The 24,277-nt window shown below is 34.8% G+C and overlaps 1 protein-coding gene across 1 annotated transcript in view; it reads right to left on the bottom strand.

Annotated features, from left to right (window-relative positions):
- Window positions 1-24,277, bottom strand: part of LOC148942162 (uncharacterized) — an 82,845-nt gene that overhangs the window by 10,974 nt on the left and 47,594 nt on the right. Inside the window, exons 5-6 of the mRNA XM_089102967.1 lie at window positions 6,530-6,674; window positions 1,838-1,951 (exon numbers count right to left, since the gene is read on the bottom strand). Of these exons, the coding sequence (XP_088959093.1) occupies window positions 1,838-1,951; window positions 6,530-6,674 (259 nt within the window). The remainder of the gene's footprint in view (window positions 1-1,837; window positions 1,952-6,529; window positions 6,675-24,277) is intronic.

Below are 24,277 nucleotides of genomic sequence, written 5' to 3'. Positions count from 1 at the left end.
GCAAAGTAAAGGCAACAAAACAGGAAAAGCGAAACAATGGCTTTCAGTAAATATTAAATCAGAGCGTGAATTAAGATTCACGTTTAATTTGTAAAAAAAAAACTGTCGTATCAGTGTTGCCAAATTTTTGCCAAAAACGACTTATAAAGACTTAACTTTATAAGCAGTTTACTTATAAACCAACTGAAGTCACGATGATATGATAAAGAGATAAAAAAATAAGCTATTGAAAAATCTATTTTTACAAACTTTTTCCAAGTTTTTCGTTCTTCAGTTTCAGTTTAGAAATGAACTGTTCTGGCCTAGTTTACTTAAATTTACTTTAACTTTAGAAGAAAGGCTTAGAATGGCTTTTATAGTCTTTAATGAGAAAGTGAACCCAAAATAGACATTTTTCTTAATATCAGTTTTGCATATATGACAAAAAGGCACAAAAACATTTAAGTTCTCTGATGAAAGACTTCGACAATAAAGATATTAAACTATTTTTATCTTAGAATGGCTTTTGAGTCTTTCTTTAAATGTCACCATGCAGCAACGTACCCTCCCCCTTCCCCACGTGTCGTATTTTAAAGAAACTTTTAAGTGTAAAGGTATTAAGGTGAAACTTTTAGGGAACGTTTAGGAGGAATTTCAATTAAACAAAAATTGTATGCATGTAGGTATTTATAAAAACACACAAGCAATATCATAGGTAGCACCACTCTATGATTACTAGAAATATCATTGAAACTTGTAAAGGAGCTAATTCGAATCAAAATTAAAAGGTCTAGTACCCTTTTTAAGAGTAAAATGAGGTTGGAGGGCAAGCAGCCCTTCTCTCAAGCCCATTCAATTTCCAAAGCATCCAGTCAAATTTTGAGACAATCATTTTGTTCAGCATAGTAGAACAGTCCAGCAACTATGTCCTTAGGGATATTTGCCATGTCCACCGCCTACAATTTTCCAATTCATTCATTATGATTTGAAACTAAATGTTGTTTTAAACTAAATCAAAACGCATTTTGTTTATGGTTGCCAGTAAGACACCTCAGCAATATATTGAGAACGACTGGGGGCATTAACTTGAAACTTTTGGGGCTACTACTATTACTACTTCTACTCTTACAATTTAAATAAATAAAAAGAGTGTAAGTGTATCCAGGTTGTCACAGAACATAAGACAGAATCTTTTGGAATGACATTAAGTTGTACTTTTTAGGTCAACTTCAAGAGTTATAATATTAGAAAAATACTGTTTGTGTCAGGATTAAAAATTGTAGAAAAATTGTCTCCAACATACAAATATCAACCCAAACTATAGATTCTTATAGAAAAAAAACAGAAAAGATATGAAATAATTTTTTTCCATGAAAAAGACTATTTCAATAAAAAACAAACAGAAATTGATTTTGAAAACTTTTCCCACAAAAAAAGTTTTTCAAAGAAAAGTAAAAAGCTCTATTTAGCCAAAAATGAGCAGAAATAAAGTTAAAATTTCTTCGAAGCGTAAAACTACCACAAATCACTATCAATAAATAAATGAAAACGAACAGAAATTACAATAAATAGCCAAGTCAAACTCAAAACGGGCAGAAACTGACATAAGTTGGGTTGATAACCCCCATGCCTTTTCAAGACCAGAACATAATTTGCGCTTTGCTGAAAACAAAATACATTTTAAATGTTTTCACTTTTTTTTCACTTTCATAAATAAAAAATTATAAAAACTTTAAGGAATAAATATCAGTATATGTCAATTAAACTGATAATCCACGGTTATTTTTTCCTTTTTTTAATTTCATGAAATAAACACTTGCGGTACCAGAGTTAGTCGATAAAATGTGATTGTGCTTACTGTTTATGTTAGCAACACCAATGGGATCTGTTCCTTTGATAATGATTTGCGATAACAGTGCTTCATTAGCTTTGTTTTGTTGGATCAGTGCACCTTCAACATTTTCAAGAAGATCTGAAAACAGATAAACAAAATTAAAATCTCATTTAATTTTATGCTTCGTTAAGTGAGTGTTGCAACCCCTCAGTCAATATGGATGTAAAGGTTTATAGAAAATTGTCATACAAGGCCTTTGAATATGAATAGTTTTAACAGCCTTTGAATATACTACTACTACAACTAACAACTCACCGCAGCACTAAGCCGCCTAAGGCCAACACAGCTACACATGCTCCTCCTCCATCCCAATCTATTCAAAGCCTCCCTTTTTACACCCTCACAGGAATTTCATATTGCCTTTAAATCTTTCTTTATGACGTCCTCCCACCCCAGTCGCGGACGATCAGCTTTCCGTTTAGACCTAGACAATTGGTCGAAAAGAACAATCTTCGGCAATCTGTCATCCTTCATGCGCAGAACGTGCCCTAGCCATCTCAATCTTTCGTTCATTATAGCCCTAGATAGCGGTATTGAACCAGATTTTTTGTACAGCCAATTGTTTGAAATACGGCCAGTCATCCGGGTACATAGAAGAATCCTTAAGCAATTTCTCTGGAATACATCTAGCGAATTTTTATCCGCTTTTCGAAGCGCCCATGCTTCAGAGCCATATTTGACCAGTGTCACCACTGTAGCTTCAAATATTCTAATCTTGGGTTGCAGACTTATCTTCCTATTCTTCCAAACTTTTTTTAATTGTGAAAAAACACCCTGAGCCTTGGCTATTCTACTTTTAACATCTCCACCGCTCCCACCATTTTTACTAATAATACTAACAAGGTAAGTGAAGCTGCACACTTGGTCAATCTTTTCATCACCCAATGTCACCTTTTCATCTTCACTTATTCCTAGCCTTAGTGACTTAGTCTTCTTAACATTAAACTTCAAACCTATTCTAGCACCCCGAACTCACCAAACCCCTAAAAGTTCATTCATTTTGCTCACACTTTCCTCTAGAATGCTTAAATTATCAGCATAATCTAAGTCCAGGAGACTTTTTCCTCCCTATTTGATTCCGTGGTCTTCCATTGCCTTTCCTGTGCTCCTTAATACAAAATCCATCAAAATAATCCACATAAAGGGAGATAGAACACGGCCCTGCTTAACTCCTGATTTAATACAAAACAAGCTGCTAACCTCATTTCCTACCTTAACTGCAGCCCTGTTATTCTCGTACATAGCACTAATCACTTTAGTGCATTTGTCTGGTATACCATACCAGGATAAAACCTTTGCTATAGGATATAGCAAATCCTTTATAGGATATCCTTTGCAAGGATAGAACCTTTTTCTATCAACAGAATCGAACGCTTGCTCATAATTTATAAGACTAAGGACCAAAGGTGTTTGACAAATCAGGCACTTCTAAATTATTAACCTAAGAGTGAAAATTTGGTCGAAGCATCCTCTACCTCTTCTAAAACCGCACTGTTCTTCTCTTAAAGCTTTGTCTACGGGATCTCTCAGTCTAAAAAGTATGATATTACTCGGCAGTTTTATCCAGAGCCTCCACTTTACATCTCTTTAGTTCATATTTTAATGCTTTCTCCACTTTCTTTAAAATCCTTTTGTTTTCATATGATCTATCACTCAGATAATTCTTGTACAAGCACTTTTTCCTTTCTATTAAACATAAAGCTTTTTTACTAATATTCTTAGCTACATTCCCAGCTTTCTTCCCTACGACACCTTCAGCGACTTCATAAATTATTTTTCTAAAATTATTCCAACCATCTTCCACATTATCAAATTTTAAACTCTGGAGTTTAGTATTCAACTGTTCCTGGAAAGTTTCTCGCCAATTCTCATCCTGGAGTCTATCAACATCATAACTTCCCGGGAGGTAGGTATCCTTCCGAAATTTGAGCTTTAAATTAACCCTTGACACAATCAGATGGTGATCTTTACTTTTAACATCAATAACGGCACTCCTATATACCCTAGTATCTTGTATTGATCCTGCCATTCTTCGGTTTACTATAAAATAATCAATAAGGTTTGCTGTCTTACCATCACTTGAATACCATGTTAATTTATGAGCCATTTTGAATATGAAAGAAAAAACCTTTTATTAATAATGTTGTTTATTTAGTCTTGTCATATTTGTTCAGGCTTGTCACAAAAAGAAAAAAAAAACTTTTTATTAGTAATTTTGTTTATTAGTCTTGTCCTATTTGTTCAGTCTTGTCACAGAAAGGAATGACGGCAGTAGACCCTCAAGGTACAAACCGGCGGTGCTGATATCCGTTTCGTAACCTTTCAGCCAGGAAGCGCAATGGGGGTTGGGGGCTAGCCATCCTGTGCTTTCGCACACCCTCCCTGCTTACCTTCTCCAGATTTCTCTAGGTACCCATTTAGAGCTGGGTCGACTCTGGCTGAGCTTACAGTCACACCACTGACCCACGTCCCAAACCAAATAATCGGCCACGCCAGGAGTCGATCGCGTGTTGCTAGGTATCATATAGCCCCAGAGCTTATAATTTGTAGTTACTGAGAAATGCAGAGAACCATTTCAAACAAAAATGAAAATCCTTTTGAAAGAAACTATTTTTTTTATACATTTCTTTTTTTATGTAAGGCAAGATTGAAGTTAAAACTACTCTATCTTACAAAAAAGTGGGGGAAATAGAAAAACAAATTAGCATCAAGATTCGGTGACGGCATTTAACGACGAATCCTTGCTTCCTAATATATTTCTTTTATATTATATCACTTGTCTTTGTCTCGCCTCGCGCTAAGCTGAAAAAAAAAACCAACGAAGAAACCGGTTTTGTTCTCGAGTTCTACACAACGTAAACTTGAGCTTCTTGCCCATAATACACGAGTACCAAAACTCCTTCCCCCTAGGGAAATTAAAAAATCAAACTCAAATAAAATTCTCAAATTTGAAAAGCCTTCTTTTCCACGGGGGGGGGTATTTTTGGTGGGTATTTATCTGGGGGTAAAGTATTTGGATACTTTTAAATCAGAAAGCAAATCTTTCTATGCATATAGCCACTAAAAAATTAATGAAGAATAGCGAGGTATCTGCAAATTTTGTTAACTAAAAAAAAAAAAAAAAAAAAAAAATAATAATAATAAAAAAAATCCCAGTATAAAGTAGGCCTAAATGTAATGTTTCATTTAAGTGTTTTTTTCCAAGTGTTTAATTTTTTTTTCAATGACCGTTTTTTCATGTATTAATCACTATTATTAGGCTAATGTAGTGTTTCATTTAAGTGTTTTATGATGATCGCTGATCAAAGTTTATGTTATTTGTGCCTTTCATTTATATTATTTTACTGTGTTCATGGCCGTATATTTGGCTATAAAATACACTTATCTATCTATCTATGTAATATGCAGAATAATTGTACAAAACACATTTTGCATGCAGATCCGCTATACTTTACCCCCCCCCCCCAATGTGCAAATCTATAGCCCAAATTTATTTTTAAAGTAACGAAGAAACTAACGAAAAAACCGGTGTGTTCTCGAATTTCACACAGCATAAACTTAAGTGAGTGGTGCATAATACACAAATACCAAAATTCTTTCCCCTTACGGAAATTAAAAAAATAAAACTCAAATAAAATTCTCAAATTTGGAAAGCCTTATTGTCCGCGGGGTGGGGGTATTTTCCACGGGGGGGTATTTTCCACGGGGTATGGGTGGGGGTAAACGCCGGCCACCGTTCCTATGGCCATTTCGTCCTCCAGAAGGCACATCCTACTATATCTTCCTTCTCTTTGGAGGATCGATGCATCCGGTGGAGAAGAGCTACCAAGAACTCCATACCCTTAACCAGGTTACAGGTATAGTATATCACTGAAAATGAGTACATATGGGAAAACCCTTCAGAAAAGGAACATAATGGGAGTTTTTTAATTCAAGAGATCAGACATCTGAAATAATGTGTTTCGGATCCATATTTCTCAAATTTTCAGGTAGGGTTTTTTGAACTGATCTAGGGGGAGGTTACAGGGGACACCTTATCTATCATCCAGTATGTCCACGTACAACTAAGATCATGTATGTAGTATTCACTTTAATGCATTTTGTTTTCAACAGTTTTACTAGAATATGTGATTTTTATTTTGACATATTAAATATTAGGTATCCACTTTTCCAACTGTAGATCCAAATATAAAAAGATGCCTCATTTTGGCCCTGTGATAATAATGTGTATATTTATTAGATGCCCGAAAAATATTTTCACAAAGTTTAAAAACCTTGTCTTTACTCACCTGTGAGATTGTGGGAATCTACGATATAGCCTCTGGTTTTCAGGGCGACCATGTTTATTTCTTTGTACAATATATTATAATTCAATACATAATATAAACTTAATATATACGTATATATAATATATACGTTATATTTTCAGGCTGAGGGGAGGTTAAACAAAAAATAAAAATGCATCAAAATTTTTTCATTATATGCATTTTTGTTACGTTTTTACCAGTCAGACGAAAATTTCGAGGGAGAGGGTTAAACTCCTTAACCTCCCTATAGATACGGCTTTGACAATAATGCACAATTTTGTTATAAATATAAGAAGGAAACGTCCTAGAATTAAGCTTCTCTCGTATTCACTAAAGATATTTAATTTACCTGCCATTTTCTTAAGCAGCGGTTCAACAGTTCGTTGATCTTCTTGTGCCGATTTTAATTCGTTTAAAATTTGAACTCTATCAGCCAAATCTGTCAACTCTGTTTTCATCTCTTTATAAAGGGAATAGCCTTGAAGCAATTGATCCTGAAATTCATACAAATGAGGAATAATTTTCATTACAAAAATGAACCCACTTACCATAGACTAGCCTTTCATATGCCTATGCTTGACCACGCCCCTCAATCCTGTACTAAATAAAGACAACATGTGTTTTTTGACTGTTGCTTTGAAAAGGGTAATTGAAAGATAATGCCCAGTCAACAAGTACTGAGCTTCAGCAAGGCAACCAAATTTGCCACCGAGGTTATGTTCCACGTTTGTACCATTTTTGGTACGTTTTAAATAAAACGGTACGTTTTACGTTACGGTCCTAAAAACGTTACATTTTGTTACGTTTAGAATTTATGTTACAATTATTTTACGCTTCTGAATAATGAGTAAGTTTCACATTTTCTGAGTAAACTATTTCTCCCTCCTTGAAAAAATCCGCTGTTCCCATTTTAATACACTGACATGAGTATCACCATTCTTTCACATCGCGGTCATTTAGTCTTATTACACAATCACTCAGTTATTAGGACGAGAAAATACCCACTTCACTTACTCGCATAGTAAGTTAAGATAACATTCTCTCTCATGAGCATAAGATTATCCTTTGTTTAGTGACAAGTGACAATGGTCAGTTAGTCACCTCACCAACTTTCAATTTCATCAGTATTGGGTTTGAATCTTGTTCCGTCAACAGTCATACTGGAATTATATGGAAAAGGAGCTAACTGAAGTCAGGAATTAAAATGTATAATAAAAACAGGTAAATAATAATAAAAGCTATTTCCTTTATAATTTATTTTTAAATAAGTGATGTGGTACTTGTAAATTAACTGGTACACACGCGAGACGTCAAGTTCGGCTAATGTTAATGAAATAAAACAAAATAGGCCTATGATGAAAATATAATAATTTAAAAACAAATTTGGGCTATATATTTCCACATTAGCGGGGTGGGGGTAAAGCATAGCATACATTAAAAACGTAACATAACCTAGATACCTTTTCCCCCCTAAGCCCCAAAAACAATAGCTTAAATATTGTAAACGTGATGAGAAATCACGCTATTCGATCCAATTCTCTATTGACTGATACCCGTTTGGCTAGTTTCCTTTAGCATCTATCTTGCGTATGCACCAGCTAATTGACAAGTACTGATGATATATATTATTCTTTGCGTAACAACCTCACCCCACCCCTTCTGATTGGTTGGACATAATATCAGGTTATATACAAAACTTGCTCTTTTTATATGGGATTATGAACAGCTGATATTGATAAAATATATGAAACTGTGAAAATGAGCCATTTTTTGGTTATACCTAAGCATTACTATTGAGGAGGGGTAGTTGAGCCGGAATTTTCGATTTTGAGCTAGATTTTTTCCAAATATCCTGGTCACTTTTTTGACATTATACCCCCCTCCCCATCAAAGGTCCCACATATAACTTTATAAATACATTTCATCGTTGTCTCGAATCTTGCGATGACATTCTTTCTTGTTGTATTCTTTCATATTGTAAAGTAAGAATTTTATTGTTTGATTTTTTTTTAATATATTTCTAGGGCTATATCCCGGACCATCAGGGGGGGGGGGGGTGGGTGTATCCTAGGCAGCGCTATATAGCGCTGCCTAAGTAAAGAACAATGTTGGCACAGTGTATTATTTTTTATATTTTCTTTAGACCAGGGCACTTCTTTAGACGTCGCAACGAAGGGGTTGTCGTAGAAACTTTGAAAAGGGCTCATTCGTTTGGAAATTGGAGTGGCTTGTGCCCTTTTAATAGTCGAAAGTGATTGGAATGCAACTAACACCCCCTCCACGCCCACCATTTCCTCAAACACATCCAATCAACATTTTGAGATAACCATTTTGTTCAACGTAGTTGAAAGGTTCGGAAATTATGTCTTTGAGGATGAGAACCCTCTCACAGCCTTCAGGTCAAGGGTTGTGAGTTATGCCCTAGGGCATATAATGTTTTTACAGAAAGCGGTGTCAGAAACTTCAAACAGGGTTCATTCGATTGGAAATTGAAAGGGCTAGTGCCCTTTTTACGACGCTGAAGTGATTGGAGGATAACTACCCCTCCTCTTTTCGCCCACCGTTTCCCCCAACACATCCACTCAAAATTTTTAGATAGCAATTTTGTTCAACGTACTTAAAAGTTCTGGAAATTAGTTCTTTGAGGATGACAAACTCCCCCCCCCAGCCCGCAGGACAAGGGTGGTCAGTTATACCCTGGGGGCATATAAGGTTTTTATTGAAAGCGTTGTCGTAGAACATTCAAAAGGGCTCATTCGATTGGAAATTGAAAGGACTAGTGCCCTTTTTAACAGTCAAAAGTGATTGGAAGGCTCGACATTTTTATAGTGAAGATCGATGTGTGTACAATGTATTATTATTTTTTTTATTTTTTTATTTTTTGTTTAGACCAGGGCACTTCGTATCGAAGGAGTTGTTTTAGGAACTTCAAAAAGGACTCGTTCGATTGAAAATAGAAAGGGATAATGCCCTTTTTAACAGTCAAAATTGATTAGAGGGTAACTAGTCCCCCTCCCATGCCCACCCTCCCATTTGCCCATTACGTTTAAAATCTAAATGTTGCCTTAAGATTAAATCAAGATGCACTGTGTTAATGCTAATTCCCAGTTAGGCATCTCAGCAGTATCCCAAGAACGATTGAGGGTATTATGTTCAAATTTTCGTGGCTACTTCTGCTCTTACAATTTAAACAAATCAAAATAGCGTACGTGTATCTAAGCTATCAAAGAAAGTAAACAGATTTTTTTTTGCGAATGATATCAAGTTTTCTATTTCAGGTCAACTAGTGGAGGTATGAAACTAAATTAAACACTGCTATTTGTGTCTAGATTTTTAAAAGATTTTAAATTGCTGAAAACTTTTCTCCAGTAAACAAATAGCAGGCCAAACTATGAAGTCTTGAAAAAACGAAAAGATTTAAAGAATCCTTTTCTTTTTCCCTGAAAAGACTATGACAATATAAAACGAATAGAAATTAATTAAAAATAACCTTTTCCACAAAATTAGTTTTTCAAAGAAAAGCAAATAACTCCATTAAACCAAAAATGAGCAAAAATAAAATCAAATAATCTACCAAGCGTGAAACTACCATAAATTAGCATCGATAAATAAATGAAACTCAAATCTAATAGAATTAACAATAAATAACCGAGTCAAACCCAAAACGAGCAGAAATTAACATGAGTAGGGCTCAAAACACCCATGCCTTCCCAAGGCCGGAACATAATTTGCACTTTACTGAAAAAAATACAAATGAATGTGCATTGCCAGTTTAATATACATATACTTATATTTATCAATCAAGATGTTAATATTATTTGATTTATTAAAGTTATAAAAGTAAAAAAACATTTACATTTTTTTCAGTAAAGGTAAACAGTATTGTTTACCTTTCAGGTCAAGGCAAACCCTTGCCTTCAGGTCAAGGGTTGTGAGTTATGCCCTGGGGCATATAAGGTTTTTATAGAAAGCGTTGTCGTAGAAACTTCAAAAAGGGCTCATTCGATTGGAAATTAAAAGGGCTAGTGCCCTTTTTAATAGTCGAAAGTGATTGGAGAGCAACTAACCCCCCTCTCTCACCCAACGTTTCCCCAAACACGTCCAATCAAAATTTTGAGATAGCAAAGTTTTTCAGCGTAGTTGAAAGTTCTGGAAATTATGTCTTTGAAGATGACAACCTCCCCCCCCCCACCCTCAGAGAAAGGGTTGTAAGTTATACCCTGGGGGCATATAAGGTTTTTTTTTGAAAGTGTTGTCGTATAACCTTCAAAAGGGCTCATTCGATTGGAAATTGAAAGGGCTAGTGTAGCGATAAAAGATTGATATATAGATGTTTGTGGTGATAGAAATCTGACGTCTCAAAGCTTTGTTTCCACGGCGCAATTAGATCTGACTTCAGAGACGCGAATACTTATAGGCTAGCAGGGGTTAGAAACTTTTTCTAAGCTGTGGCGGTAACGACTTTTGGTGTTTGTAGGGATGAAAAAGCGTGGCCTCTTTTTCTCGGGCTATCTGGAGATCAGATTCCTTTGGGAGCATTTAACTTGGAAACTTACGAACTAATTACCTATTATTAGACTAGACGCAGACATATAAATGAAATAAACACAGATAAAAAGACAATAGTTTTATTGAACTTACATACTTAGATGTACAGCAACAGGTCACTTCAATGACAGTAACGGTGACCAAAATATAAGAATTTCGTCTGAATCTCTCTAGGTCTGATTTACTAATCGTTTAAGATCTGACTTACGATTAAAATTAAAAGCACATCTATCCCACTACCAAACGCAGTTCTTTCGTCCTGCGCTGTAAGGACTGCTCGCCATTGGCTCACGTGGCACAAGGACGCGAATCCTCGTCCAATAATCTCTTTTAAATATTTTTGATGATTCAAGCATTCACACGGTTTTTTTGCCATTTAAACTTCTTAGAAATATTGTGCATAGCATTTTTTTTTGCTACTAATTATCTTAGCGAAATTCGAACGACTAGCGTCGTTGTTTGACTGAAGCTAGAATGCAATTTATCTTTTTGCTGATTACAAATTTAGACTCTTGGAAGCGGTATTTGAACTCAATTAGGGGACGTTTAATTTCTACCCGAATCATCTTTAGAAGGAAAGAATCTTGTATTTTAAATACATCGTGGTACACATCACCCTTCCCATCAATTGATGACGTCCCGGCATTAGTAACTGCTCATTAGGAGTGCTTAAAATTTTTCAATTATTTTTCTTTATTCTACATCCCTATCTAAAATTCATCTACCGGACTAAGATTATTTATTGCTTCTAGGTTAGCTACTATACTAAGGATTTTTTTCTATATCTAGCACTGATTACTTTTGCATTTCCAACAAAGTTGGGGCTATTCTACTTTTACTTTAGTTTTTTTTTTTATTTTGCTGTCTATATGACGTACTACATACTATCTACATTACGTTAAATGAATAACATGATAATATTACACCCAATTCTACTTGTGGTGCATACGTGAATGATTTATAACATACAATATTGGGTTCATCATATTCACTGATAACATTAAAGCACTTTCACTATTGGGATTTTTGAATTGTCAAAGTTATTAGGAAGTAACACATGTAGCTTCACATCTATTCATCACCTTTCGTGTCCTTAGTGTACTACACCCTTTTGTTGTAAATTACTGTCCTTCACTCTTTTTGTCTTGGCAAAAATTTTGAAGCATTGACGTTATGGTTTCTTCATGGAACAGTTCGAGTCTAGTTGTCTTTACACGGTAAGTTTTCCCTAATAGTCAAATGGGAAATGACCGTTAAATATCGTTCTAATAGTCAACTGGGAAATGATGCTTCCCACTACAGGTGTTGTTGTTTTTTCTTCTGAGCATATCATTTTTAGGATTTTTTGAGGCACATAGAGGATGTATTCTCGCGTAAAATTGTTCATTTGTGCCTTTTGAAACGGGTTGTCATCATACTATGGTGACTCTTTTAATATATTATCTTTAGGTTCAACTTCAAATATCTTCAAATATCATTTAACTTCAAATATCGTTAAATACCGTTTATCTTGTCCCGTTCGATTGTGTTCTCAGAATTAAACTTCAGACTGTCTTTAATTTTGGCTTCAAATCTTCAAATGTCTTTAAATGTCATTTAACTTCAAAAATTGTTTGTTGTGTGCTGATCGATGGGATTCTCAGAATTAAACTTCAAATTGTCTTCGGCTTCAAATAACTTCAAATTCAAAATTCATTTAATTTCAAATATCGTTAAATACGTTTAGCTTCAAGTATCATCACTATACTGTCAAATTCTGGGGTCCATAGTGAGTATCAAAGGCGATATCTACGTATTTATATCTTGTACAGACCGATGGGTTTCTCAGCATTTATGTGATTATATAGTTCGTTAAAGTACTTGATACTGAGGTTCAAATATAGTGTTACCTGATACGTAGTATGGTTCATAGTCGAAGAAACGACGATCGAGGGTAACTGTTGTTCTCGTAGACGAAGTTAGGCTGAAAATTGCCAGGAGTTATGGTGAGTACTCTTCGTTGGTTGAGATATGATGGAAATAGATGCTACTGGGTTGTATCTGTACTGGGCAGCTCTTTGTAATGCTCGATAACCAATTGGCCATTTACTTCCTGTAATAAAAATAACGCGGCAGAATCACAAGTTCTTTGTAATAAATACACATACAATAATTCAGGCATTAATTGGGTTATAATTGTTCCCATTGGGAAGTTCAATACATAGAAGTTTCTTATAAAATATTTATTCTAAAACTTTAAGTGTGGTCTCTTGTTATACTGTTTAATATATACTAAAGCATACACTTTATTTTACCTTCTTACAACACTTAGTTAATTTTACAATATATTTAAAGTAATCATTTAAACAGAGTTTATGCTACATGGTTAATTTTTGAGGTCTAATTTTACAACTTATTTCATACCTGCATTGTTCACGCAAGTCCGTGCTGTATAAGAAACGCATGTTGCAGCGTCATAGCCACACAGTTTTACGTAAGCGATACTACAATGAGGGAACGAGGCATAACAAGGACGAATGGAGACCTCTCTACCCACTTGTCTTCTAATGTCCTCCCTATTTCTAGGCTTAGACGTTCTCATTGGGCTCCGGGTTTAACCTCAGTTGAAATGCAGAGGTGTTCTTCTTTGTTTCCCCGTGTTCTTCTCTTGGATTTTCCGTAATTACGAGTCAACATTGGTGCCTCGTATTCGCCTTTCGAATAAGGTCATTAGATGCAGGATTCCAAGCTTGCCCGCGTAGATTCCAGTTGATGCTTGGCAAAGAATATAAGCGTAATGAAGAACTGACATCAATATCTTTTTAGAAGGCTATTGTTTGAGCAAATCCTTCAGCACTAAATAAATAAATATTATATTAAAGTCTTATTAGAATCCGTTAAGCGAGAAACACCTTCACATTAATGGGGAATTCCTTGTTTGTTTTACCTAGCTGTTACTTTACATACACAGTGTTTCAATCTAATATCTCTTAACTGTTCAAATGGTTTTTAAATGGTGCATATTATTATTGAGATATAATTCCACATCCGCCTTAAAACTCTATCTGTAAATGTATCAATAGCTTTTTTGGTTATAGTTACCAATAGTTGGCTATTGGTACATATATTACTCGAGTAAGAAACACATGAATGAGCAATGTGTAGGCCTAAAATAATTATAATCTGTGCTAACACAAAATATTTTATATAATTAGATGCTTCTGTACTGATAATATCTTTTTTTGGATACTATCCATCCTAGTTAGGGCATGGGTCGAATTTTTTTTTTGTTTTATATAACATTTGAGGGGACCTGAGTAAGTATAGGTAAGATATAACGTGACTGACTTGCGAAAATATGTCACAAAAATTAGAGCACAATATATGTCATAGATAAACCAATGAAATTAAAGGAAATTTTTGTCACAGAACTATAGAACAGTGATCTCTCTGTTATTGTATACGTCATAGATATAAACTAATGAAATTAAATTTTTCGCCAAGGAGCTAAAGACTTTAATGCGTTTGTTTCTCTTTGAAAGTAATGTTTAACACAGCTGTAGGACAGCATACGTCGTAGATATAATATAATGAAATTAAAAAGCTTTTCTCTCTTTTTTTTTGCCTCGGAGCTATAAGAAAGTAAACTCTCTGTTTCTCTTTCAAAGCATTCTGATCCAAAAAACGAAAACTTAACTAGCTCACCGAAGTTTTTATTCAACCTTTGAGTTTTTCTTTGACTGGCCTTGGTTGGCATAAAAATACTAATTTCTTACATTTGAAGGATTGAGAGATATACCTTCCTACGGTCGTTTAAAAAAAAATATCCAGAAACAAAAATGGGCCTTGAGTTACTCCCCCGGCATCCAACAACACGTGGTCCAACACCACTTGTTGTTCTCAGTAGACCACTAGCTTCCTACCATTGGTTATTTTCTGTTCCAACTTTTCTCTCCGATCACCAGTGTTTTGACATTACTCGTATTATTTTTTTTTTCATTAATATTGACTTGGTTAACTTTAGTTGCATATTGTTATATTTACTACGTTATTAACTTTAACATAGTTGAAATTTGTCTTTAAATTAATTAGGGATATTTTCATCTGTCAGGTTTTTTACCCACTCTGCCAGACTGTGTCATCATTTTTTCCTAAGTTTCTTGTGGTATTCCATATTTCTGGTTTTTGGTCGAAATAATGCAGATCTGTTTGTATTGTTTTTTCAAAAACCATCGCCCTGTTAATTTCGTTTGTTTCCCGTGCGCGGGTGATGATATCAGCCTAAACTTTTTTATTTCCTTAATTAATCTATGGTCTTATTCAACTTCAGATTCTTCCGAACTTCTTAATCAGAAATCTAGATCGGAACTATTAGAGGTGGTACTTTTTGTGGTTTCACCTGATATTCCTTTGTAAATTTCTACTCCCCTGGAAGTAGAAGGTTTAGTCCCTAAGTCCTCGTTTTGAGTTTTCAACTCGGGAGACTTGAAAGATTCTTCAGGGCTTTGGGAGGAATCAATAGTTTTTGCGGGGTTCCTCCATTGATTGAATGCCATGTCCTCAGGGGGATGGGGAATTTTTTGCACTAAGGTTTCCCTCCATGAAGTCCACTGTTTAGGTTTGACCTTGGACACAGTTATATCATGATATTGACCTTGCTGGTCATCCTTTGGAGTTTTATTCCCGGGCAATGTACTTTGACTCGTTTTTATGGGAAAATTTATTAAATCCATAACTTCTCGCAGGTTTGTTTTAGTTAAATCTTTGAGGGGAGTTTTCTTCATCGTAAAACAGGGGGTTTCTACAGCTCTGTTTAATCCATCCCGTATAGACAGGGGCCTTTCTATTGGTGTTGCAGGGGGAACTATGTCGTCAGGAAATCTTTTTGGGGGACATGGTGTAGAAATTCTATCGGAGAAGAATTGGGTTTTTGGAGTTATTGTATAATCTAAATCTCCCGCGCTCGTCGATGAATAACTTTTTGGACTTTTTGGCGTTCTTATTCTTACTGGTATTAGGGATTTTTTCTTAGGAACAACTAGATTCTCCATTGCTAAAAATTCTTCAAAATTTTCCTGGTCACTGTCATTCTCAAAATAGTCTTGCTTGAAATTAAAGGGTTTTAGCTCTGCCAATCTTGACCTATGGGGCTCATTTTCCGAATCTGACGAATCAGTAGAAGAGGAATGTGATACCCATCTCTCTGGAAATTTGGCTCTTTTTATTCGGCTAACATGTACCTTGTAAGTTCTTCCACTATCGGGGTTTTCCATTTTAAAGGTACATTTGTTATCGTACTTTTTTACTATTCTGTACGGCCCAGAATATTTGTTGGAAAGTTTTTTTTCCTTCCGTTTTCGCCTCGTTCTTTAGGTAAACGAAGTCTCCTACTTTGAAATCTATATTCCCCTAAACTTTGGGATGGTTTCTTAGCTCTTGGTTTATTTTACATTTTCCCAGCTCTTGCCTAACTATTTTATAAGTTTTCCTCATCCTATTTATGAATTCTTGTTTATAATCTTCTGAGCTATTATAATACTGCCGAGATTCAATAATCTCGTCATACGGGATTCTGAAATCTCAACCAAAAAGTGAATAAAATGAATTGTCTCTGGTTGTTTTGGAATAAGCCTTGTTGATTAAATTAGTTAAATAAGGTAAGAATTTATCCCAGTCGCTCCTGTCGTCTTTCGTATAAATATTAAAAACGTTCGAAAATATTTTATGCCTGTTTTCTATTTTGCCATTAGCTTGTGGATGATACGGCGCAGTTACCATTTTATCTATATTAAGGAAATTCATTAAGTGATTTGTTATTTTTGCAGCGAAATTGCTCCCGTTGTCGCTCAAAATTTTATTAAAAATGCCAAATTTTAAAAATAATTTTGCTAACGCCTTACTTGTGGCATAAGCACCTTGATTTTTTAATGCTTTTGCAAAAGTAAATCCGGAAAAATGATCTATAACCGAAAGAATACAAGCATTACCTCTGCTAGAAACAGGTAAGCCTCAACTTGTACCGTGTAGGTCAAATGAGATAATCTCGAAGGGGTGCTTTGCTACCGGGACCGTTCCCATTGGAGGATTTGGATAAGCTGGGGGGATTTTTCTCAAGTTACATGCTTCGCATGTACTTACAAATTATTTAAGTTTTGTCAGTGCAGATTGTACGTAAAATTATTGTTTTAATTTATAGAACGTTTTCATAGCTCCTAAATGTCCACCTGTGTCCGCATGAAATATTCAAATGCAGGCCATATCAAATTTTTTTGTAACACAGGTATTATCGAGGTTTGTTTTTTATTTGTCTCAGCAGTCATAATTCTACACAGTATTTCTTCATCAAGGTCATAGTAAAAATTATCTATTTCTTTTCTAAGAGTTTTGAATTTATCCGGTAACGCCACATTATTCACAAAATAATCAATTAGTGCTACACACATTTCGTCCTTCTTTTGCTTTCTTTTTATATTTTCCAAAGACAAGGGACAAAAGTTAATCTCATTTTCTTTTACTGTGTCTTTGACTTTGTTTTTCTTACGTTTGTGTTTGCTTTTAGTATTAATAGAATTAACTTCATTTTCTTAAGTTTCCGACGGACTATTTTCTGGGTATCTACTCAAAAAGTCGCAAGCTGAGTTTTGTTTTCCCTTTAAATGTTCAAATTCGTAATCTAGGTCTTGGATTTTCATAATCCATCTAGCTAGAATGCCCGTGGGGTTTTCAAATGTGCGCAGGTACTGCAAGCTTTTATGGTCTGATCGTAATATAAATTTTCTACCAATTAAATAATGTCTAAATTTGTAAAAGTGGTAGATAATAGATAACAATTCTAAGTTTGTGGCGGAATAACTACTCTTCGCTCTTTGATAATGTTTTACTTGAATAGCATATAACTTTTTCTATTTGTTTGGGTGTTCCCTGTAGAGGGTTAGGGTTTTCTACCGGGATTATTTGCGAAAGGATAGCGCCTATGCCCTTTGAGCTAGCATCTGTGGTAACGATGAATTTTCCGTTTTTGAAATCAGGGAGTGATAAAATTGGTTCAGAAGTGAGTGCCTTTTTGAGACGGTCTAGGGAAGTTTGAGCTTCCTGGGACCAGGTAACATTATGGGAGTTTCCTTTGGTTAATTCCGTGAGGGGTTTCACAATTGGGCCGTAATTACGAACAAATTTTCTAAAGTGGCCAGTAAGTCCTCAAACTTCTCTTAATTCTTTCATAGTTTTTGGGGGCTTGAGGTTTTCAGCACATTTTATTTTATCAGGGTCTGGGGAAATCTCTCCTTGGGTTATTACTATTCCTAAAAATATAATCTTAGATTGAAATAAATTTACTTTCTCGGCCGGCATTTTAAATTGCCTTGTCTGAACCTCTCGAACACCTTAGCTAACGTTGCTAAGTGTTGTTCAGTGTTTTCCCCCACGCATATAATATCATCAACAAAATGAATTATATTCTTTAATCCTCTTAACAGGTGCAATAGGGGTCTACATCGCGCGCTTGAACTTGTTTTAAGCCCAAATAGTACTCTCAAGTATTCATAAGAACCATATTTGGATGCTGAAAATGCAGTTTTATGAACATCCTTTTCGGCTATTTTCACTTGGTGGTAGCCTTGGGTAAGGTCCAAAGAGGTAAAAATTTCGTTTTTGCTTGAAATTGAGTCAAGAATTTCATCTATTCTTGGTAGAGGAAATTTATCGCTAACTACTTGTTTGTTTAGGGCTTTATATTCTACTACGAGTCTAATATCTCCATTCTTTTTTGGTACTAAGATCACTGGTGCGCTATACGGACTTATACTTGGGCGTATAATTTCGTTTTTTTCTAATTCATAGATTTTATTTTTTAACCACTCTTTGTGCTTATATGGCACAGGATATGGCTGTTTTGCTACGGGATTACCAGTCGTTAAAATTGAATGTTCATAAAATGGAATTAGCCCGATATCATCTTCAGATGCAGAATATACATCCTTAAAATTCCATAATAATTCGCATAGTTTTTTATTAAGTTCAATATCCGTAATATGATCCATATTAAATTTGTTTAAAAATTGCGATTTAGTCAAAGAATAGTCGTTGTTTGAAGTTTTTATACCGTTAACTAGGTTTCTTTTATAATTTTCCCATCTATTTAAATCATTTTCCGTTAAAACCTGGATTTGGACTAAACACGTCCCCTTTTTAAATGTAACTGTATCATTTTCATGGTTATTGGTTACCCAAATAAAACCTTCCCCTTTGTCACAAGATATAATCTGTTCCTCGCATAACAGATTTTCGGGTATTTCAGACGGTGTCGCAAACCATATTTCTGATTTGCTAATTACTGGCTCTGTCATTTGTGATATTTGAACTTTTTGCATCGTTTTGGGAGGGATTTTTGTTTTCTTTATCGCAAATCCATTATATTTTTCTTCATTTTCATTGTTTATTAGATTCATACTGGCGCGATGCTGCGCCATTGCGGTATCTTGTGGCGTCACGTTAGGTTTTATTATGTTCTTCCATAATCGCACTATTTTCTTAATTTCATTTGAACTGTACTGTCGCATATTTCCTATTTTTATTTTCGCAGATTCAATACTGTTATTATTTAAATATACTTCATTTCTGCAATATCCCTCAGGGTAATTGAACCAATTTCCAATTATGCCATGTCTTTGCGAGACATGAGGTTCAAAATAATTCGACATTATACCACTAGAAATTTTGTTTACTGTTATGTTATCTTCGTAACCTCTGTTACGATTTCTTAAGGTAGAAATTTCTTCCCCTACCTTAGCTGGGTAGACAAGTTTCTCGTTAGCTACGTCTAATAGTATTCTATTAGACCTTAGAAAGTTTGCCCCTATAATAGCTTCATATGGGAAATTATCACATATAATAAAATTTGTCATAAAGGTTCTATTGTCTCTTTTTTTATGTTTAGGCAAATTGACCCTTTTCCATTTAGTTTATGACCTGTCACGCTTGTTAAATTGGGCTTATTAGGGTTCTTTTGTCACCTAACTTGCAGAGGCAACATATTAAATACGCAAGAGTTTATTATGTTTACAGTAGCTCCGCTGTCAACTAAGGTCGTAAAGTATACGTTTTCTACACAAAAATCATTAAATATAGGTAACTTGTTATTAATATCACTACAAGAAGGCCTATTAAATATTCCTGGCACCCTCTGGGTCCAATTTATATTTCTGAGGGGCCCGAAACGTTTCCCTGAGGATTTATTTCATGTGTTGGTGCCCGTAATAGATATTCAGACGTATTGGGTTTCTTAGGCATATTTGAATGATTTAAGTCTGTCTGTCTTCTCCAAGTATTATTATGGTAACGTGGATGTCGCTTGTCAGTGCCATTTGCTTGCTTTGACTGCCAATGCCATTGGCCTGCGAAGCTTTCGTTTCGTGTTGGCAAATATTCGTGATTTCTATATGGCATTCTTGCATTATATTGGCTTTGGCATGTATTTGGGTTTTCAAATCGGTAATTAATTTGTCTATTGGGGGAGGGTTATAAAAATTTGGTTGGTACGCATTATAAGGTATTGATTGGCGCAATCCCGCCTGGCTATAGCCTATTGCACGACATGTGCTAAAATTTGTTCTTCTGAACAAATTGTTGCCGTGATTTTGCGTATTACCGACAGCATTTCTTGGTATGGGATTGGGGACATAGTGGCACTCTCTCGCTATGTGGCCGACACGATTGCAATTGTAGCACCTTATTATTGTAGGGTTAATGGGCTGAACACGTACTGTTTTTTGCCTAGCGGGCTTTGGCATTTTATTTCTTTTTGTCACTGGGGATTTATTCCTTGAAAAGGAATTGGGGGATGCCTGATCGCCCTTGAAGATTAGGTTCGCGTTTGAATCACCTAGGCTATTTATTTTTGCTTTACTATGATTAGCAACCATTTAATCGACTTTGATTAGTCGCTCTACCTCCTGAACTGCGAGATCCAGCGTCTGAATATTTTTGGATATTACTACCCTATATAGTTTTGGGGGTAGCCCCTGCAAAAAGGTATTTCGTATGACTTTTTCATACAGTTACCCAGAACCAATCCTGTATTTTTCTTTTACGTAAATACGTATATTATCAAGCTGGTCGCCTACATTCATCTAAACAAAAAACTCCAGTGACTCAAGAATTAATTTCTTTATTTAACCGGTTTCTCTAAATATCTCTTTTAATGCTTTTAACAATTTGTCAAACGTAGTTATTGGCAATTTGACGTCACTGCCTATGGTCTTCTTGATCTATCTGAGAAAAGTTAAGCCCTGGCCTTGTAATTGTAGAAGCATTATGTCTTTTAGCGCTGCACAGTCTGTTTTTGTTAATTGTACAAACTGGGTCAATTGGGTATTAAATTCGTCAATATCTGACTGACCATTGTATTCTGGTATAGATTTTGCAATCTCTATATTTTTCGCGACTAACTTCTGCATTATTAATAAATCGTTGAGTTCTTCCATTTTTTTTGCGTTTATATCAACTTAAAATTTTACTTAACCTATTTTGGGGTAGGCTATTATCTCCTATGAGATATAAGGGGTTTGCTGTCGTAGCCTAGCGGTTATAGGCCTAATGAATTTTCTTATATGTCTGTATCTTTCCCAATAATTAAATTCAAATTACAAAGTTTTATAGCCTAACTAGTTCGCAGTTTTCCTCCAATTTCCGACACGCGCCATTTGTAGCAATAATCGATTTGTTATATAGATGTTTGTGGTGATAGAAATCTGACGTCTCAAAGCTTTGTTCCCACGGCGCAATTAGATATGACTTCAAAGACGCGAATACTTATAGGCTAGCAGGGGCTAGAAACTTTTTCTAAGCTGTGGCGGTAACGACATTTGGTGTTTGTATGGATGAAAAAGCGTGGCCTCTTTTTCTCGGGATATCTGGAGGTCAGATTCCTTTGTGAGCATTTACCTTGGAGACTTACGAACCAATTACCTATTATTGGACTAGACGCAGACATATAAATGAAATAAACACAGATAAAAAGACAATAGATTTATTGAACTTACATGCTTAGTTGCACAGCAACGGGTCACTTCAATGACAATAACAGTGACAAGAATATAAAAATTTCGTCTGAATCTCTCTAGGTCTGATTTTCTAATCGTTTCAGATCTGACTTAAGATTAAAATTAAAAGCACATCTATCCCACTACCAAACGCAGTTCTTTCGTCCTGCGCTGTAAGGACTGCTCGCCATTGGCTCACGTGGCAAAAGCACGCGAATCCTCGTCCAATAATCTATTTTAAATATTTTTGATGATTCAAGCATTCACACGGTTTTTTTGCCATTTAAACTTCTTTGAAATATTGTGCATAGCATTTTTTTTGCTACTAATTATCTTAGCGAAATTCGAACGACTAGCGTCGTTGTTTGACTGAAGCTAGAATGCAGTTTCTATTTTTGCTGATTACAAATTTATACTCTTGGAAGCGGTATTTGAACTAAATTATGGAACGTTTAATTTCTGCCCGAATCATCTTTATAAGGAAAGAATCTTGTATTTTAAATACATCGTGGTACACTAGTGCCCTTTTTAACAGTCAAAAGTGATTGGAAGGCTCGACATTTTTATAGTAAAGATCGATGTGGGTACAATGTATCATTATTATTTTTTTTTTTTTTTTTTAGATCAGGGCACTTCGTATCGAAGGAGTTGTCTTAGGAAATTCAAAAAGGACTCATTTAATTGAAAATAGAAAGGGCTAATGCCCTTTTAAATAGTCAAAAGTGATTGGAGGGCAACTAGTCCCCTCCCATGCCCACCCTCCCATTTGCCCATTATGTTTAAAAACTAAATATTGCCTTAAGATTAAATCGAAATGCACTGTGTTAATGCTAATTCCCAATAAGGCATCTCAGCAGTACCCCAAGAACGATTGAGGGTATTATGTTCAAACTTTCGTGGCTACTTCTGCTCTTAAAATTTAACCAAATCAAAATAGCGTAAGTGTATCCAAGCTATCAAAGAAAGTAAACAGATTTTTTTTGCGACTGGTATCAAGTTTTCTATTTCAGGTCAACTAGAGGAAGTATGAAACTAAATTAAATTTGTGCCCAGATTTTAAAAAGATTTTAAATTGCTGAAAACTTTTCTCCAGTAAACAAATAGCAGGCCAAACTATGAAGTCTTGAAAAAACGAAAAAATTTAAAGAATCCTTTTCTTTTTCCCCGAAAAGACAATATCAATATAAAACGAAAAGAAATTAATTAAAAAGAAACTTTTTCCACAAAATAAGTTTTTCAAAGAAAAGTAAAGAACTCCATTAAACCAAAAATGAGCAAAAATAAAATCAAATAATCTACCAAGCATAAAACTACCACAAATCAGCATCGATAAATAAATGAAACTCAAAACGAACAGAAATTACAATAAATAACTGAGTAAAACTCATAACGAGCAGAAATTAATATGAGTAGGGCTTATAACCCCTATGCTTTCCCAACGCCAGAACAAGATTTACAATTTACTGATAAAAATATAAAAGGATGTGCATGGACATTTTAATATACATAAGCTGATATTTAGCAATCAAAATGTTGATTGCTGATTAGCAATCAGCAATCAACATAGCTGATTAGCAATCAGAATCTAGTGATTTTTTTTTCACGGGGCTGCAACCCTGGCAATAATCCTGCCGTTAATAGGGAGCGCAAAAATCTAGATTATGCTTTTAATCTGTTGCTACATTCATTCACCAGATAAATTGACATTGCATTGTAGCGACAAAAGAACAGTGACAGTTAAAACAAGTTTACCATTCGAATGCATGACCGCGAGTGAAATTGTTTTAATTTCAAGGGAGTTGAAATGAATCTTATTATAATTTGTTTAATAGCAGCAAAATTATCACTTCTTAATATAGATAGAAAAGACTGCTATAGATAGAAATGTTTACAATATAAGTTTTATTTCTATTATTATACTACTATTCATAATACTACAAATCGATAAAGATTTCATACCTCAATGTAATTCTTCAGAAAAATTTAAAAACTATTTGGTACAAATATTATTGAATAACAAGGTTAAGTCAATTGGAAAAATTTCTGCGTTATAATTATTATAAGTTCATTGTTGACTTTCATATTTTCAGCACGTAAAAGTGAGAAAACTTTATAATTTTTGTAAAACTGATGTTATGAGAGACGGTAACTCTGAACTCTGACCTCAGCTTGACTGACTTTTTAACTAGTGGTACTATTCAAATCAGTGTTTCTAACTGAGTATCGTGTTTTGAAGATGTTTCTACACATAATTTTATCACAACTAGCTGTGTTCTCAGGTTGGGCTATTTCCCGCCAATTGGGCTATAAATTTTTACCTTCGCGTGACAAGTGACTAAAAAGTAAAAATCCGCAAGGCAGATTTTTGGGCTATAATGTTTCAAATGTCGCTAATTTTGGGTTAGAAATTTAATTCAATGGACCCCCCCCCAAAAAAAAAGAAATCATGTTTGTTATATCTATTTGGTCATTTAGCTAACATGGAGTCTTGGATCACAATATAATTATAATGTGTCTTGGACTATGGTTAC

This window comes from Artemia sp. Qi Xiang Cuo, chromosome 17 (assembly GCF_049724085.1).
Source record: "Artemia sp. Qi Xiang Cuo chromosome 17, ASM4972408v1, whole genome shotgun sequence".
NCBI classification, from domain to species: Eukaryota; Metazoa; Arthropoda; class Branchiopoda; order Anostraca; family Artemiidae; genus Artemia; species Artemia sp. Qi Xiang Cuo.
This window is presented reverse-complemented; position numbering and strand designations above follow the sequence as displayed.